General features: G+C 40.5%; 6 protein-coding genes across 9 annotated transcripts in view; 2 read left to right on the forward strand and 4 right to left on the reverse strand.

Moving 5' to 3' along the window:
• LOC115436253 (zinc finger protein 883-like) overlaps window positions 1–19,509 on the forward strand; it is a 445,178-nt gene that overhangs the window by 273,541 nt on the left and 152,128 nt on the right. The window lies entirely within an intron of this gene.
• LOC115435234 (NACHT, LRR and PYD domains-containing protein 5-like) overlaps window positions 1–19,509 on the reverse strand; it is a 753,056-nt gene that overhangs the window by 185,557 nt on the left and 547,990 nt on the right.
• LOC115436315 (zinc finger protein 239-like) overlaps window positions 1–19,509 on the reverse strand; it is a 364,410-nt gene that overhangs the window by 127,970 nt on the left and 216,931 nt on the right. The window lies entirely within an intron of this gene.
• The window catches only part of LOC115436265 (zinc finger protein 345-like), a 356,130-nt gene that overhangs the window by 26,719 nt on the left and 309,902 nt on the right, over window positions 1–19,509 (reverse strand). The gene's annotated exons all lie outside the window — the stretch shown is intronic.
• Window positions 1–19,509, forward strand: part of LOC115436292 (zinc finger protein 239-like) — a 324,079-nt gene that overhangs the window by 13,178 nt on the left and 291,392 nt on the right. The gene's annotated exons all lie outside the window — the stretch shown is intronic.
• LOC115436251 (NLR family CARD domain-containing protein 3-like) lies at window positions 1,184–14,078 on the reverse strand. Its single transcript, XM_030159047.1, has 6 exons — window positions 12,874–14,078; window positions 10,354–10,527; window positions 8,894–9,067; window positions 6,952–7,122; window positions 6,661–6,707; window positions 1,184–2,039 (listed from the first exon to the last, which is right to left on the reverse strand). The coding sequence occupies exons 1-6, from the start codon at window positions 14,049–14,051 to the stop codon at window positions 1,489–1,491; spliced, it is 2,295 nt and encodes a 764-aa protein (XP_030014907.1). The 5' UTR covers window positions 14,052–14,078; the 3' UTR covers window positions 1,184–1,488.

Below are 19,509 nucleotides of genomic sequence, written 5' to 3' on the forward strand. Positions count from 1 at the left end.
GGCTGGAATGAGAAATATATGAAATGTTGGGTTTGTTATTAATTTATCAGCAGAAAAAAACTTTGGATTAGAGTCAGAAAAAAAATGGAAATGAGGTTTTTACTCCATTTAATAATAATTATAATGAATTTTGTAATGAATCCAAATGTTTTTTCACTGTAAATGTCAGTGTAATGTAATTCAGATTTATAATAATTCTTCATTTAAGCAACAAAACAACATGTTACACAAACTCTGGACATGAATGAATGTGAATATTTTACTGCTGAAAGATGCTGAAGTATCGAGAAACAGATGGAAATAACACTCACAAGCCTTTATGACTAAAATACCGTAATTCCTTTTTAAATATTCTAAATGTTCCTTTCCTTCTAATGGTCCATATTCTGATGGTTTCTAACATGTAAATGGTTCCAGATATCAGTCTAGTTCCTATTGATCACTGATAGAAGTCATATCTGGACTTTGATTGGATGAGTTTAGTTCTCCTCCAGTGAAAGTCCCGCCCACTTCTATAGTTAGATTGATGTGCATCCAGACCACAGGACTGGAACATAGAGACAGAACCTGACAACCTCACACATTCAACTGGGGATTGATTCTGGATAGTCCAGTTCCACTGTATTAACAATAAATCACATATTCACAATCATTTCATGACAAGAGGAAAAATACTTTATTCCAACATTATGGGCAGCAGTGTTATAGCATCAGAACCTCTAAGTAATGACCACTGCAACTGAAAAATAGAACAAAACAATCAACAGGAACTAAATAAGCAACAGGAAGAAAAATATAATGAAATCATCAGCAAAATTTACAAAAATTAACAAAATAATCAACATAAATGAAGAAAAATGAAAACACAGGACAAATAATTCAACATATTTAAGTAAATACTAAGAATTAATGAAAATTAATAAGATAAGCAACAAAAATAAACAAAATAATTGTCATAATGTAGTAAAATGAAAAATAGTAAAACAATAAAATGGAAACATGGAAAAGGACCTAGTAACAAATGAAGAAAATGAAACAAAACAAGCAAAAGAAAAAAAATGAACAAAAATGTGAAAATATAAAATAATCAAAATGAAGAAAATATTCAACTATAAAAGAAAAATATAACAAATTAATCATCAAAATGTGCAACAATTAACAAAATTATTGCCAAAGTGAACTTAAAATGAATAAAGAAAACTCAAAATGATCAGAAAAATCAATAAAATAATGAACATAAAAGAAAAATGAAAACACTGGACAAATAATTTATGACAGAAATTAAAAGAATTAAGTACAATCAACAAAACAAGCATCAGAAATAAAATAACTGACGAAGACTTAACTCTGATTCATGTTATTGTTGTTTCTAAATGTTCTGTGTATTTGTAGATGATCAACTCAGACAGAATTGTGTTAAAATTCAACTGATTTGTCTTGATCAAGTTCATGTTTTACAAAACACAACTACACAACTATACAACACATCTATACATCACACAGAGACGCTGAGGATCCCTGTGTCCTGAGTCTAAATCCTCCAAACAGTGGTTCAGTGAATGTGGTTTTGAAGGTGTAGATGTGGATCAGTTTGTCAGAGGAGACTTCATAGAAGGACACAGATCCAGCAGGACAGTCCACATACACTGACACTGTACCGGAGGAGGAGGAGGAGGAGGGGGAGGAGGAGGACTGAGGGAGGGGTGTGTATTTCTTATTATGCCAGACCCTGTATCCACCTGTATAACACCACAGACTCCAGGACTGATCATTTAATCCAAACCAACAGTCTAAACTGTCTCCTTTCCTTCTGATTCCTCTGTAAGCCACTGATATCCAAACCTCTCCACTCCACTGGACCTCCCAGTAACAGCGACCAGTCAGACCAGTTGAACACATCAGCTGTTCCCAGTACTCAAATCTGTCCTGATGATCAGGATATGACTGAACCTCCTCCACTAGTTCCACCTTCTTGTTGTTTTCAGACAGTTTGAGTTTTTCATTCGCTGTGTTTGGATCCAGGGTGAGTTCACAGAAATCTGATGAACAGAAGAAAACACGAAACAGCCGCAGTTATTGATCAGTGATCAGCTTGATTTGACTTGAGGGGAAAGACTAGACCAGGGGTCGGCAACCTGTGGCTCCGGAGCCCCATGCGGCTCTTCAGCCTCCTTGTAGTAGCTCCCTTTACTGCGATCAAGCCTGCTGTGACTCTCCTCTGCATGGTCAAGCCAGCCGCTAGTGTTTTTCTTGTGCACTACTCATTAGACAATCACGGTAGATCAGCTGCATGGAGCGAATGTGCCTTCCAGACAACCAAAGAAAGGGCTCATTTATGCTCTACGTGAAAGACACAGATGGATGCGGACGGAGGGTTCTGTCCGTCCTTTGTATATTACTCACGTAATTCTGTCCGTTTTCCGAGAGAATATGGAGCAGTACAACTGGGAACTGCAGAGGCAGTGTTGAGTTTTGAAGAGAATAATTTCCATAAATAGTGATACTTTTCATAGAGCGACTGTATGAGTATGAGTACTGTGTACTTTTGGAGTAATCCTCCAACAGATTCCCTTCCAAGGTACAAGTGTTTTTTTTCTTCTGAAATAGGCTTTAAGACTAAATTTAATAATGAATAAAATTAATTTTTCCAATAAGTACTGCATGAATTTGGTATATTTGGTATTAGTACTTCATATACTATTAGCACAAATACTATGAACTACTTTTACTGTGTACTTTTGGAGTAATCATACTCAAAAATCCCTTCCAAGCTCCAAAAGTGTTTGTTTTTTCATCTGAAATAGGCTTTAAGACTAAATTCAATGACAAATAAAATTATGATTACCAAAAAGTACCTCATGAATTTGGTATATTTGGTATTAGTACTTCATATACTATTAGCACAAATACTATGAACTACTTTTACTGTGTACTTTTGGAGAAATCATACTCAAAAATCCCTTCCAAGCTCCAAAAGTATTCCAGAATCCATTCCACACTGCACTTCTGATTATTGTATTCAGTGGTTGTAACAGATAAAATGTAAAAAAAAAAAAAAAAAAAAAAAAAGATTAAAACTTTTAAAAGTTTATAAGCTCTGTTATTTTTTGCGGCTGCAGACTATTGTTTTTTTTGGCAGAAGAGGGTGCAAAATGGCTCTTTTGATAATAAAGGTTGCAGACCCCTGGACTAGAGAATGACTTGTTTGTAATTGTGTCCCTGGTTCACACACTGTTACTGTGACACAAATGACCATATGTTGGATTGGTGATGTGTGTGTTTTATAGCTGTAAGCTAGCTGCTAGCTGTGCAGTCACAAGGAAAGACACCGCATTAGTTGGAATATAAAACCACAGTTACACAGCCTCACCTGGTACCACATTACAAACACTAATACTCAAAAAAAGGAATAAAAACTGAAGACATTAATGAGTCAAATTAATCATCAATCAGTAAAATGAATGAAAAACCAAATTAAACACAAAATTAACAAAACTAATAAAACAAAATACAAAATGAATCAGCAAAATTAGCAAAAAAAAAAAAAAAGAAACAAATTCAACAAAATAATCTGAAAAATGAAGAAAATAGTCAAAGAAAATTTATAAAATGCTGATTTTGTTGAATATTTAAAGGATGTCCTTTGTAACTTTGCTGTTCTCACTCTACTTAATTTAGTTTTTTGTTAATTTTGTTTCAGTTTGTATTATATTAAACACAAGTACTGATAGTTATACAAGTCCCAGTAGTTCATTTGAAGACCAAACAAAGAAGTCATGAAGTTATCATGAAAATCTTCCACAGAAATATGTGACTAAATAAATGCTGATCATGTGATCACATAGATCATGTGTGTTCCAATGGAGATCACTGATGGGTAGCAGCGTCACAGCACTTTAAACCTTCACAGGTTTGAGTTCTGATGGTTTTGGGGAAATTCATGATGGAGACAAATAAAGGTCTGGTCTGAAACGTGTCTTTGTGAGTTTTATTTCACAGAAGCTCTGAGATGTGAGTTGTACACTGCAAAACATTACAGCCCCATTTAGTTATGTCCACTTATTTTTGCTCTTCAATTCAAAGAGCTCTGACTAGTTTTGGATTTTCAACTCAGTTGTTCTAGTTTTCAAAAGTTAAATGTTCATTAATTCATTGTCTTGACTGACTGAATGGTTTTTTTTTTTGTTTTTTTTTATCTAGGTGCGAGTTGACTTAACTTGTATTTATAAGTTATCAGTTGAAAAAAAGAGACAAAAAAGAACATACACACCACAAATGAATCATATACTTGATTTTGGACTGATTTAGGGACACTTCAAGGTCAGAGATGAAGGACTACACTGTAAAAAGTCATATGCTCAATGGGCTCTATGCACAGCCCCACTACTTCCTGAACTTCAGGCGGCTCCTTTATTTCCTGTCTTTCATTTTTGGACACACTGATTAATCCAGGTGTGCCTAATTAATCAGTTGTCCCAACAAGTAGCAGGCACACCTGAATTAATCAGTGTGTTCAATAATGAAAGACAGGAAATAAAGGAGCCACCTGAAGTTCAGGAAGTAGTGGGGCTGTGCATAGAGCTTATTAGTTGTCATAACTTGTTTCTATAATTTACTTCCATTTAACATAATGAGTTATGAAATTTCAACTTAACTTCATGAGTTATTAGCATTGCAACTCAAGACTGTAAGCCAGTTCAGTGAAATGTAAATTTAAATGTGTGAACGTAACTTTACAATGTGAGTTTTAAATGATAACCAGATCTCTCAAAAACTGATCACAACCACTGGTGTTGCAGCAATATTAATGTGAGGTACAAATGGTGTTGAAAATTTGGTCTTGATCTGATAAGGGACTAATAATTATGATGTAAAATTTTTGTCACATATAATTATACATGCTGGTTTTGAGAAATAGGACACTGACTAAGGTGAATGATGACTGCTAGCAGGGGAAGGTATAGGAAGGTGATAGAATGGAGAGTTAATATTGGGCCAAGAGTTGCAGAGGTGCACCGGCCAGAGCTTTGCCTTTGGCCCCCTATTTTAAACTGTCTGGTCAGTTGGACCAGGCAGGGGGGGTCATTGCAACAGTCTTGCCCATTTCCAGTGGCGGCACCAAGGGGGGGGCATAGGGGGGCAAATGCCCCCCCAGTCACAACCCTTGCCCCCCCACCCAGATTTGGGTAAATCTTTGGGAAAATTTGGGCAACGAAGAAATATGAAAAATCCGTCAATGAAAGCGTACATAACACATTTTGATACATTATAATACAACCAGGCAGACAGCCCCCCCCCATGCACGCATCTATAGAGGGTTCTCTCAAAGGCCAGCTGGCTGTTTGTTTGCTGCATGTTTTTCTGATGTGAATAGAGAAATATGTGAAAGTAGATTGTACCTATTAAATAATCATAACAGAAAGTTTGAGTTGTTCATGCTGTAGTTTTTAAAAAAATACCTTGAATACATTAAGTATTACCTGATTTGACCTAAAATTGCCCCCTATATAAAGTGTAATGGATAGGCTATATATTTATATATATATATATATATATATATATATATATATATATATATATATATATATATAGCAGCTGCTAAAGCAAAAAGTGTTAATTTCACACTACATGCAAAATTTTTTGTCCACCCCTCTCAATATTTTCTTTGCCCTCCAGTTGCCCCCCCCACTTTTAAAATCCTGGTGTCGCTACTGCACATTTCCCTCCGTCATGGTACCGATTTAGAACGTCATACAGCAATCAGGCCACACAGGTGTGCCAAAGCCTCTTCCACCAATGGGGTAAAAGGTCCCAACACCTAGAACACCTGTTCCTGGAGTGACCATCTTAAAACACCCTGAGTCAGAGTGGCTTTGCTCATACTAGTGTGGAAATCCTAACTCCTCCTGAAATTGTGGCTTTTTCTAAAGCAGGGATATTTAAATGTGGTTCTTGGTCCATGGTATTATTCAAGTCAAGTTAACTCAAATTTTCTAGAATGGACTTACATTTGTAAGTTGAACCAACTTGAAATGTTTAACAGTGTAGTTGTGGTTTTTCTGTCTAATGTCATGTAGGCAGTAGTCAAGGACAGATAGACAGGAACTGGAATTTACTGACATTTCATTCCAATGGTTCTGTTCAGTCTGTGTCTCCAAGTTCACTGTCAAAAACCTTCTGATTAAAACAAACTTTTTTAGTGACGACCTTTGCACAGATTTTTTTAATTTAATCTTTCCCTTGTTCCTAATTGTCCATAAAATCCATAATATTACAGCCTTTATCTAATGGATAATAAATATTTATGGAAGTGATTTGATGTTTTGGGTTGAACTTGTTACTGTGACAAACTTTCCTCCTGATCGACTCAGCTGTGTTTTTGACTTTATTGTTTGTTCGTCTTCCACCTTTATCAGACAGCGGCACAAGAACAGCACTAGAATGATCCATAAAGACAGAGGATGTGTGATTGGCCAATGGTCTGAGGTTCTGAGGACTCGTCCCTCAGGGAATTTTTGTCATGTGATCCATGTCCTGACCAATCAGCTGTCAGCTCACCCACTGTCTTCACTGACAGTTGATGTGTTTTCTAATGTGGTACCAGCTCTCACTGTATGTTCAGGTTGGGTTTCATCTGTAATCCAATGGAAATTCACTTACACTTCCTTAGACCTGGTGTTAACCATCGGACTCCACTGGGCTCCAACCTGAAAGGAGGAGGGGGGGGGTCAGATCAGCATTAAACATGGACATTCCATCACTCTGATCCACTTCAGCTTTTCTGTTCACATCCAGTCAATGGTTCCTGTCAGTCTCTTATTGAACATCTGTATCTGTGACCGTGGTCTGGAACTTCAGTAAAGGATGTGGAATCAGCTGTGACAGAGTGTTCCTGTCAGCTCCACCTGTTCTATTACACATTATCTGTGTGTGCATCAGCTCAGTCCATACCTGACAGTGTCCAGTGTCCAGTGTGGATCCTCCACTAGAGCAGACAGCTCCTGTCCTGAGGCTCCTGGATGGTTGTAGCTCAGGTCTAGCAGTCTGAGATGGGACGGATTGGACTTTAGGGCTGAGACCAGAGAAGAACATCCTTCCTCTGTGATCAGACATCCTGAAAGTCTGCAACACAAAACATCACACATCATCTGAGGAGGGAAAAGAAGCAGCGTCAGCTATTGGACACAGTTATTCTGTGGATGGATTTCATTCCAAATGGGATTTACCTGGAGCCAGTTTCTATTTGACTGACTCAGTTCAGGACGAGATATGAACACAGACTCAGGGTGTATTCACACCAGGAAAGTCCAATAGTTCACTTGCTTTGGTCCGCACCAAATTTTATTTTATTTTTTTAATTTGGTGCGGTTCGCATTCACACTGTATCTTTTTGTAAGTGGACCAAAATCTGTAAACAAAACCACATGTGCTGAGGTCGTTCATCCATTGGACAGAAATGAGCAGTGTCCATTAAAGCGCTCAGTCCAAAGTGAAAAGAGAGAATCATGGAAATTTTGCGTGCTGTTATTGTTATCGTCATAGCAGTTTTTACAGATGCAGGTGTTTGCACAAGTGTTTGAGCAGCAAGAGCGTTTGATGCAACATCAGGTTCACAATACTGTAGAATTCATTTCTTACTGACGAAGACACAGGGCAAGACGGCTACGGAGGACAGCGCTCATGTGAGCACATCATGTTGTGACTGTTGGTCTGATTCATGCAAAACCAAACAGATATGAAGTTGGAATTCTGCTACTATATGAAAAGACTGTTCTCCAAAAGCATTAGTGCTACGTACTGCTTACCTATGTGTATCTATCCTATATCACCGTTCAGTTTAGCCAGGTACAGAATTCCTTAACGCAGGTAAAGTTTGCTGGGGGTGATGAAGTAGTTTATTATTTTTTTCTTTTCAAGCACAACAGACAAATATAACTGCCATCCTAATCATTCTCTCGCTGAACAAGCTGAAAACGTCAGAGTTTTTATGTGTCCTTTCTAGCAGTTGTGTTATATGCACATCTGCCCATATGTCTAAAAAGGCAGCGTGTCTCTTCCGAGCTCCAAGTTTGACCACGGCTCATTTTCAGCTACGTAGCCTATCCTCACTCTGAGCGGTTCTCTGGTCTCTGGTAAAACTCTGTTGTCCATAATGCTCGACACACGACAGGAGCTCGTTAGGTACAAAAAACCCAACTGTGTCGGATCGGGTCCGGGCTGCTTTCACACCTCAAACGAACCGCACCAGGGTTCGTATGGAACCGCACCGAGACCACCTCTTCAACTGGGTCTCGGTTCACTTGTTTGGTCCGGAACAGAGTTCAGTGGTTTTTATTCACACCAGCCCAAAAGGGTCCGAACCAAGGGAGCAACGAACTCTGGTCTGTTTTAAACGGACTAAACAAGGCAGGTGTGAATACACCCTCAGATTAGTCCAGTCCCTGTCCAAAGTCTGGAAAGACCTGATCTTTTATTGTTACTCAGACAAATTTAACTGGATGAAGATTGACTTTGACCAAATAAAGACACAAATGTACAGATATTGGTCCAAAACATAAAGTGCATAAATGAACATCCTTCACCACCTCCAATCAAAGGTTCAATGGTTCTTGAATTCCTGTGTTGGAACAGAAAACCAGTTCCACTCCAGTCCAACCCTCTGACTATAGACACTTTACTGTCCTTTGGATAATATCTGTAGATTTAGACTCATTGGGTTCAAATACACCCTCATACAGTTTAGTTCCTGTGTTTGTTTCATACAAATAAAGGAAAATGCATGTGTTTCATGTCAGACACTGAACAGCTGGTCCGAAAACCAGGTCAGACTGATCCACTACATGTACATCATGGTTTTAATCATCATTGTTCACACTGGTTGAACAATCCAAACCTGAGAGTCTCCAGTTTACAGTCTGGACTCCTTAGTCCATCTGACAGGATCTTCAGTCCTGAATCCTTCAGGTCCATGTTGTCAAGCTCCAGATGAGTCAGACTAGAGTAGTGGGATCTGAGAACTGAGGACAGACCTCCACAGCTTCTCTCTGACAGGTTACAGATACTCAACCTGGAGGACACAGATGATATTTGGATTACAATCAGGTCAGGTCTGGACTGAAGGACCATCACAGTTCACATAGATCTCAGTTTGTTCTACAGCTCAGATCCAAATAAAGCTGCACAATTTAGTGAAAAAACATTTTTTTCATCATAATATTTGTCTGTTTGCCTGTTTATTGTCATGTCGGCTGTTGGACTTTGTCTTTTCTGTTTTGTTTGTCGTTTCCTGTTTTATTTTATTAAGTTTCCCTCATGTGTCTTGTCTGTTGTCTTTACTTCCTCTCCCTGATCGTGTTCACCTTTTCCCTGATTACCTGACTCCTCCCTGATTATCTCCACCTGTGTCTCATTGTCTTCCCGCCCTCCTGTGTATTTAAACCCTCAGTCTTCCCCTGTTCAGTTGCCAGTTTGTGCTCTACAACTAGTTTGTGTTCACTTACCAGCGTTTCTTGGATCCTGTTTGTTTGTCTGCCGTGTTTGACCTGTTTTCATCCCTCGACCACCGATTCAGCCTGTTCCTACCCTGCCTGCTTGTTCCCGACCTGGTTCGTTTACCCGACTCTGTCTCTGCCTGCTCCTTTTGTTACCTCAGCCTCCAACGATCACCTGTGCTTCGACCTCTGTCTGGATTACTACCGTGAGTTAGCCTGTCCCCCATGTACCGTTGCCTGTATGATTGTCTTTCCGTGTATGACCTGGCTTGTTTATTGACCACCCTCTGTCTGTCCCTAGTGGGGATTCCGTTGGGGTTTTCCCGGCTCGGCCCAGCCGACCGCCTGTCGTTACCACCCGCAGCCCAGACATTGATCCCCGGAACCAGAGGCTCCACAGGAATTATATATTCTCTGTGTTGTTCCATTTTCCCTGTTAAAGTGTTTAATAAAAACACTAAACCTTATTGGTTTCTCGTGGTCTTGCTTTTGGGTTCAGCCTTTGTACTCAGCCTATTACATTTATCAAATCAAATGCATAGATGAGTCATTTGACGATGTCAAATCAAACACAAACATAACGTGCGCACACTTGGAAACACTCAGCCTGACTTACCAGTACATGCCCAAGTTTTTGAACAAACGGACAGACAATCAACTGGTGACAATACCCTGCAGCCAATGTGGCCGAGGATAGAAATTGAAAATAGTGCAAAAATACCAAAACTTAAAAGTAGAAACACCTTAACGTTGTGATTTTCCTTTTTCATGTTTTCCACATTATCTCCAACATGACTTTATAAAACTCAGTCAGGACCAAAAGATCAGAAAGAATTGAATTCAGATTCTAACTTTATCTGACCTGAGAGTCTCCAGTTTACAGTCTGGACTCCTTAGTCCATCTGACAGGATCTTCTGTCCTGAATCCTTCAGGTCCATGTTGTTGAGCTCCAGATGAGTCAGACTACAGGACTGGGATCTGAGAACTGAGGACAGACCTTCACAGCTTCTCTCTGACAGGTTACAGATATTCAACCTAGAGGACACAGATGATGATAGGATCAGGTCAGGTCTGGGCTGAAGGACCGTCACAGTCCACATAGATCTGAGCTCAGGGAGGAACACGATGCTGCTGAGAGTAGGAGTGGTTGGTTGGGTTCTACTACTAGCCTCTATATTCAATTATTTGTCTACTCTTTGTTCATCTCATCGTATGTCTGGTAGGGCTGCAACGACTAGTCGACTAATAATCGACGGCAAAATCAGTCGATGAATAACTTAGTAGTTGATGGGTCGTTAGTGATGTCATCGTGTGTATCTAATCCCAGGATAAACCATGTTCGACCATAGCCAGTTGAAGTAGCTCAGAGTGAGACTTCTGACTTTTCCCAGATCTTTGATGCACTGACAGCACATGCACACTAATGATCTGGAACAGAAGGAGCAGCGGTAGACGCCCACTGAAGCCAGGCTACGACAAACAAACGGTCCAAAGTTTGGGAACATTTCATATGTGACACAACCTAGAAAACATGTCAGATCTGTATCTGAGCCTGGTGGACCACGGGACCACTTCAACTATGAATGAACATTTACAGAGGAAACACGTTTATAAGATTTAGACGAACCTCGTAGATAGTTAGCTCCCATGCTAGTAGTGAGTCTATTACTGTATGTGTGTGTGTGAAGGATCATGACAGTTTAAAGAGGAATGTTGTTATTTTGTCTGACAATTTCATGATACATTTTATGCAATGTTAAGATGAGTACAGGGGCCATGGATGACTTTTTGCAGAAAAAGCAGACGTGTACTCCTCAACCCGCTACTGCTCTGACTGAGTCAATTCTAAACATGAAAAATGAAATGTATTGGATCGACCCTGCAGTAACTGTTCTGTTAAAGTAACTGTTGGAAAGTTCAGCTGTTACTGACGGTCTGTAAAGAACTGAGTGTGTACGGGACTATGCTGGACAGGTGAGTGGATGAGAAAGGTCTGAGGGCAGAGCCAGTGTATGTGGCAGAGCCAGTGAGTCAGTGTGTGAGAGATGTGAGCAGTAAAAGAGAGAGAAACAGAGTCAGCAGTTAAGTTTCCCATTAATGCTTTTTTCTGTTATGTTGCAGTGGTTACGGCTAACAGTAGCCAACCAACATATTTACTGTAATGAATAGAAATCAGAGCCATTGTTTGTTTTTTTTAATTGTTTTTTCAGTTTGTAATGTGACTATTAGTTGCAGCCCAAGTGTCTGGACCTGCAATTAGAAGGGTATCATAGTCGACTGAATCACATGTGAACTTCCAAAGCTGTATGTTTCTGGACAGGAACGTTTCATCTGCACAATATCTGCTTTTTCAAAACCCTGTGTAAAAGCAGCGAAAACAAGAAGAATGCAGATTATACACGGTACTCTTGGCCTGTATCATGTATTACTCATTTATTAAATATTCATGTTTTCGTAAATTATTTTATGTGATTCCTATTGTCTTCTTCTTCATGTGAAACAGGTGAGGCGGCGCCCTAGCGCCCCCTATGATAAGCCCCACTGCTTGTGATTGACCTGATTGTGCAGCTCTAGGTCTAATATATCTTCATTAAACAAGTACACATGATTTAATAAAACTCAGTCGGGACCAAAAGATCAGAAATAATTGAATTGAGATTCTAACTTTATCTGACCTGAGAGTCTCCAGTTTACAGTCTGGACTCCGTAGTCCATCTGACAGGATCTTCAGTCCTGAATCCTTCGGGTCCTTGGTACAGAGTCCAGATGTCTCAGACTAGAAGACTGGGATCTGAGAACTGAGGACAGACCTTCAAAACCTCTTTCTGATAGCCCATAGACAGTCAATCTACAGAAACAGAACAGATGGTTTTGTTTTATTCAAAACATCAGCAGATTAAACTGATCTTCACTAAACTCCACTTCACTTCAGTTCCAATAGTTCTAGAGATAATCACTAGTTTTGGTCAAATATCAGGTTATAAAGTCAATGTATCACAGAGGTACTATTTCCTGTTAACACTCAGACAAACCGTATGGACCTTCACTGCTGTTCATTTATGATTATGGTTATGACCCCTTATTTATCTGGGGGTCTCAGTAACACGTACATTACAGATTTATTTAAGATAATCTGGAACCAGCACTGAAGACCAAACAGGATCTAAATCCATGGTCCACCATAAACTAACTCACATGTTTGATGGACTGGATCAGATGTGCTCCTACTGTCATACACATGAAGAGGATTGATGTGTGTTCCATCAAGTTATGATGTTGATTAATATGATCAGTGTCGTGGTTTGACAAGGAATGAATAAGGTATAAAAATGTCCTAAACCAGACTCTAAATTCAATAAACTCCACTCTGTCTGGACTCACACAGCTTTGCTGAAGGCTTTGATGACTGGCAGCAAATTCAGAAGAGCCTTCTCTGAACCAGAGTATTTGTTCAGGTCAAACTCATCCAGATCTTTATCTGATGACAGTAACATGAAGACCAGAGCTGACCACTGAGCAGGAGATGGACCGTATCTGTAGAAACCCCCATCTCTCAGGTAGTGTTGGATCTGATCCACCAGAGATTGATCCTCCAGTTCATTCAGACAGTGGAACAGGTTGATGCTTTTCTCTACAGACAGTTTATCATTGATCTTCGTCTTGATGTACTCAGCTGTCTCCTGATTGGTCTCTGAGCTGCTTCCTGTCTGTTTCATCAGACCTTGTAGGAGTCTGTGATTGGTCGGCAATGATAGACCCAAGAGGAAGCGCAGGAACAGGTCCAGGTGTCCATTTGGACTCTGTAAGGCCTGGTCCACAGCGGTCTGGTAGAACTGTGTCTGTGCAGATCCAGACCTCTGGGATGTGGTTTGTTCTTCTGACAGCAGATTGACTCCAGTGTTGATGAAGGTCTGATGGACATGAAGAGCAGCCACAAACTCCTGGACACTCAGATGGATGAAGCAGAACCTCTGGTCCTGGTACAGTCCTCTCTCCTCTCTAAAGACCTCTGTGAACACTCCTGAGTACACTGAGGCTGAGCTGATATCGATGCCACACTCTGTCAGGTCTGATTCATAGAAGATCAGGTTTCCTTTCTTCAACTGCTCAAAGGCCAGTTTTCCCAGAGACTCAATCATCTTCCTGGTCTCTGGACTCCAGGGTGGATCTGTCTCAGATCTTCCATCATACTTGACATTTTTCAGTTTGGCCTGAACCACCAGGAAGTGGATGTACATCTCAGTCAGGGTCTTGGGCAGTTCTCCTCCCTCTGTGGTTTTCAACACATCCTCCAGAACCTTAGCAGTGATCCAGCAGAAGACTGGGATGTGGCACATGATCTGGACGCTTCGTGACGTCTTGATGTGGGAGATGATCATGCTGGTCTGTTCTTCATCTGTGAACCTCTTCCTGAAGTACTCCTCCTTCTGTGGGTCAGTGAACCCTCTGACCTCTGTCACCATGCCACGACATTCAGCAGGGATCTGACTGGCTGCTGCAGGTCGTGTGGTTATCCAGAGGCGAGCAGAGGGAAGCAGGTTCCCCCTGATGAGGTTCATCAGCAGCACATCCACTGAGGTGGACTCTGTAACATCAGTCAGGATCTGAGTGTTGTTGAAGTCCAGAGGAGGTCGACACTCATCCAGACCGTCCAAGATGAACACCACCTGGAAGTCATCAAAGATCCAGATTCCTGTTTTCTTTGTTTCAGTGAAGAAGTGATGAATGAGTTCCACCAAGCTGAACTTCTTCTGTTTCAGCACATTCAGCTCTCTGAAGGTGAATGGAAATATGAAGTGGATGTCCTGGTTGGCTTTGTCTTCAGCCCAGTCCAGACTGAACTTCTGTGTTAAGACTGTTTTCCCGATGCCGGCCACACCCTTTGTCAGCACTGTTCTGATTGGTTCATCTGTGTCAGGTGGTGTTTTAAGATGTCTCACATGTGATGGTTGTTGGTGGTCTGTGTGGGTTCCTGGATGCTGTTTCAATCTGTCTGACCTCATGGTCCTGGTTGACCTCTGTAGCCCCTCCCTCTGTGATGTAGAGCTCTGTGTAGATCTGGTTCAGGAGGGTTTTGGGGTTTCCTGCTTTAGCGATGCCCTCAAACACACGCACAAACTTCTGCTTCAGCTTAACCTTCAGTTTTCGCCGACACTGGTCAATGCTCGCTGAGTGGAGACAAAGAAGACAATTAAGAGAATGTTACAAACACAAATGGAAGGGGGATGTTTCCCATTTCTTCTAGTATCATATCATTATGTTCCAGATTCTGTGTGTATTCAGGTACAGTCATTCATTTCCTCTCATTCAGTGAGTTTATTGTTCATGTGTCTTCTCTCATGTCCATGACATTCAGCTGGAGGACAGTAGAGTTGAACTGTTCAAATATGTTCATCATGTGTATTTGTACATGAAGAACCCTTCAATGTCTTCAATAAACAATTATCCAAACAAACTAAATCCACGTTTTTAGCAACACTTTGTCTTCTCTGTAGTTTTGTAACATCATTGATTTTTAATCCTGAATATCATCTTTGTTCCCTTTGGAATGTCCTTTAAACCCTTTTACCTACAAGAAACACAGCAATAAAATATTCAGAGTCATGTAGGGAGTAGTTTCATCAGTTTCATCCAAATGACTTTAGTCACTGTTTTTCCTCTGATTCAAACTCTACACAGGGACGTCATCCATCTGGTTTGTTCATGTCAGTTTAGTCAAATACCACTAGGTAGTTCAATGATAAAGTCATCTTTATTTAATATGAATGACTCAGTTATTCTCAAATGTACATATTTGAACACTACCGTGTTATGACTGAGACAAAATATGTGTTTAGGTTCCCGGTTTCGTGGAAGGAAACTGAACATGACGATTAGAAAAACTGTCAAATACCACAGTGAAAGAATAACAGCTGACTCACTGGATGTTTCCAGGGACTGAATGAGGACCTGCTTGGACTAGAAGACTGTGGTGAAAAGTGTCAGCCTTCCACTTGGTGTGTTCACCTGTGTGTGTTTTCAGAGTCTCTTCTTTCTTTAACTGTAGTTGAACCTTTCAAACAGACTGACAGCTGCTTCACTTTGATTTTAGATCCACAAGATATAATAATAATAATAATAATAATAATAATAATAATAATAATAATAATAATAATAATAATAATAATAATAATAATAAATAAAGAGCTTAATGTTTGTGTGATACAGTTCTGCTTCCTTCTCAGTTCCTCAGTTTGAATTTACTGGTTTTTTTTTTTTAGTTTAACTAAACTCTGTGTTGAGTTAATCTTAGATGAATGACTTATAAAAACCCAGATGACGACTGCCTTCACAGATTTAACTGATCTGTAAACTGATGCTCTGAGGGGTTTGAATGTTACCAGGACAGAATATGAATATTCACAGAATTGTACTGGGTCTGAACAGATGTAAACAACATTACCACCGTCCTTATGTTTAATGTGTCACAGAGGAATGAAATATGGAACCTCTTACTTTACTAATTACTTATTAATGACTGACCTTTAGATACTGGGATGCCTTTTGAAAGTTTCTTCACCAGATCAGTCCTGTCCATCTTCTCCAGAACCCTTACAGTGACTCTCTGAGTATTTGTGTAGTAGGTCTGGACCATCAGATCCACCATGTCCATCCGGTCTGCGTTCACCAGTTTACTCACTGGGATGGGTAGTTCTTCAATGGTCAAGAACCACTTGAACATTTTAAAATCACCATCGACCAAATTGACCAGAATTTTTAACAGACTTTCTTTAAGTGCCGCCACCTGTTTTACCTGTAAAGATCCAAAAGAACATCTTCACCTTAAACAACCAGGTCTGTATCTGGTGTGATCATTAACCTGTTCATCAACGTAATCCTCAGGTTTAATGAACCTTCTGTCCAAATGTCTGACAGATTACATAAACATCATTAATTTTATAAAAAGACAAAAACATCTTGAAGAGTTCTACATGAATAAGCTGTCCTGCATCAGCATTGGACATTACTGATTGGACAGAACAGATGGACCAGTAGATGTTGGACCAGTACACACCTCAAATGTGGAATCCAGCTGAGTCAGATGCTGTGGATCACTGGGAACCTCTGAGCTCTGCTGCTCCACTCTGTAGACCAATCATCAACAATTAGCTCACATTAAGTTTGTCCACACTGACACCAACATGAGTCACATGACCCCCTGTAGTGGGACAGATGTCCTGGTCCTGCTGATCCCACTGGCAATCAACATCTGAATCTGTTTGGAGCTTCACACTCACTGGGTTTAGTTGATCTCATCAACATTTGGATTAAACCAACAGCTCTGTCCTAGCAATGTGTCTCCTCACCATCTGCACTCACAACATATGATACAAAGGTGTTCAATGGACCAGGAATCAACCCTGGACTCTGATCCAGTATCATCCAGGACCAGGTCCCACTACAACAACAGGTTTTCATTGATCAGGTTTAGTGTGATTCTCCTGCCAGTGTCTGAACCATAGACTGAAGAAAAAGACCATGTGAATCTGACAGTGCAACAGGACCCTGCAGTTTTAGCTGACTACGGACCCATATCGAACCTTCCATTCATATCTAAGATTCTGGAGAAAATAGTAGCCAATCAGTTATGTGATTTCCTTCAAGCAAACAGTTTATTTGAGAACTTCCAGTCAGGTTTCAGGGAACATCATAGTACAGAAATGGCACTGGTCAAAGTTACCAATGACCTTCTCACGGCTTCAGATAAGGGTCTGGTTTCTTTACTGGTTTTATTAGACCTTAGTGCGGCTTTCGATACTGTCGACCATCACATCCTTCTGCAACGTTTGGAAAAAATCAATTGGTATCAAAGGATCCACATTAATGTGGTTCAAATCCTATCTAACAGATCGTTCTCACTTCGTTAACATTAATAATGAATCCTCTCAGTGCACTATAGTTAGTTATGGAGTACGTCAAGGCTCGGTTCTTGGACCAATACTGTTTATCATATACATGCTTCCTTTAGGTAACTTAATAAGAAAACATTTCATCACCTTTCATTGCTACGCTGATGATACCCAGTTATATTTATCCATTAAACCTGATGAAGCCAGTCAGCTAGCCAAACTACAGGAGTGCATTAAAGACATTAAAGATTGGATGACCAACAACTTTCTGCTGTTAAACTCAAACAAAACTGAAGTCATTGTGTTTGGCCCAAAAACTGTTAGCAATGCAGTGTCCAGCGAAGTAGTCACCGTGAATGGTGTTACCATGGAGACGAAAATCACTGTGATGAATCTAGGCGTTATTTTCGATCAGGATCTATCGTTTAACTCTCACATAAAACTGATTTCTAGAACTGCTTTCTTTCATCTGCATAATATTACTAAATTAGACATATTTTAACACAGAACGATGCAGAAAATTAGTCCACGCTTTTATTACATCCAGACTAGATTATTGTAACTCACTTCTCTCAGGCTGTCCCAAAAAGTCCTTAAAGACCCTTCAGCTAATCCAAAATGCTGCTGCCCATGTACTGACTAGAACCAGTATCAGAGACCATATTTCTCCTGTGTAGGTTTCTCTGCACTGGCTCCCTGTAAAAGCCATGATAGACTTCAAAATACTCCTCCTCACTTACAAAGCCCTTCATGGCCAGGCACCGACTTATCTGAAAGAGCTTTTAGTTCCATACAATCCATCTAGAGCACTACACTCTCAAGATGCTGGCCTACTGGTGGTCCTAGAATCTCCAAAAGTGGGATGGGGGCCAGAGCCTTCAGCTATCAAGCTCCACGATTGTGGAACCACCTCTCTGCCTCGGTCCAGGAGGCAGACACCCTCTGTATGTTTAAGAGTAGGTTAAAAACGTTCCTTTTTGATGAATCTTATAGTTAGGGCAGCTCAGGCTGCTCTTAGTTCTGCTGCTATAGACTTAGACAGCTGGGAAACTCATTTGGATACACTGAGCTCTTCTCTGCTCCTCCTCCTCCTCTATGACCTCCTCTCTGCTCCTCTTTCTCCCTGACCTTTTCTCTCCTAATTCTCTCTTCTGTTTACGCCCCAGTGAATGCATGTTGCTGACTTGACTTCTTCCCTGGAGTCTCTGTGCTTTACTGCCTCACAGGTTTTCCCAGGATCATCTCTGGACCTGCTGCTGTGGTCCTGCCTCTCTCCTCCTTCATCGTCATCACTCACTTATCCATATAGTTATGATAGTGTTTATTATACAGTTCCATAGATGTTCTAGTTCAGTTATCTGTGCATCAGCTGCATCCATGTGTCTCCCCCTACCTCCCCCCTCTCCCCCTCTCCCCCAGTCTCTCTCTATCTCTAACGCTCTCTCTTTTCTCCTCCTTTACTCTCTGTCTTTAACTCCAACTGATCAAGGCAGATGGCCATCCTTCAGGAGTCTGGGTCTGCTTGAGGTTTCTGCCTGTTAAAAGGAAGTTTTTCCTCACCACTGTCACCAGTCACAAGCGTTTGCTCCTGGGGGATTCTGTTGGGTTTCTATAAATTGGCTTAGAGTCTGGTTTTGACCTACTCTATATGTAAAGTGTCATGAGATAACTTTTGTTATGATTTGGCGCTATATAAATAAATTTGATGTGATTTGATTTGACTAACTTTAGGTAGGACCTAGAACACCAAGTTTAGGAATGACTGAGCTGAAACCCTGTTGGTGGATCTGGACCAGATCTGAGGTTCGCTTACTGAGTCTCTGAAACACCCATGGAGTCATCACTGTTTCATGGGCACACAGCTGGGTCCAGGTCCTGGGGGGGTCCTGTCGGTGGTCTTTGGGGGAGGGGCTCCCTCCTCTCTGTCCTCACACTGATCCATTCTGCTGAATCCACATCAGTCACACAACAAACACTGAAAACAGCAGAGTTTGAGATGTGGTTATATGATGGAGAAGAGCCAGATGTGGACCAGCGGTTCAGAGATAAACCAGACTCAGGGTTTTGGACCAAGACCTGCGTCCCTCATCTCATATGGTGTGTGTTTAATGTAGATGGGACTTCATGA

Source organism: Sphaeramia orbicularis, chromosome 16 (assembly GCF_902148855.1).
Source record: "Sphaeramia orbicularis chromosome 16, fSphaOr1.1, whole genome shotgun sequence".
Taxonomy (NCBI): Eukaryota; Metazoa; Chordata; class Actinopteri; order Kurtiformes; family Apogonidae; genus Sphaeramia; species Sphaeramia orbicularis.

What these genes read in the sequence shown, in the direction of transcription:
- LOC115436251 (XM_030159047.1), bottom strand. Translation starts at nt 14,051, where the DNA reads ATGAACCTCATCAGGGGGAACCTGCTTCCCTCTGCTCGCCTCTGGATA. An exon ending in TGGACACTGGACACTGTCAG is followed by an intron (nt 6,708 to 6,951) that starts GTATGGACTGAG and finishes TCCTCCTTTCAG; the next exon opens with GTTGGAGCCCAGTGGAGTCC. An exon ending in AACACCAGGTCTAAGGAAGT is followed by an intron (nt 2,040 to 6,660) that starts GTAAGTGAATTT and finishes TCTGTTCATCAG; the next exon opens with ATTTCTGTGAACTCACCCTG.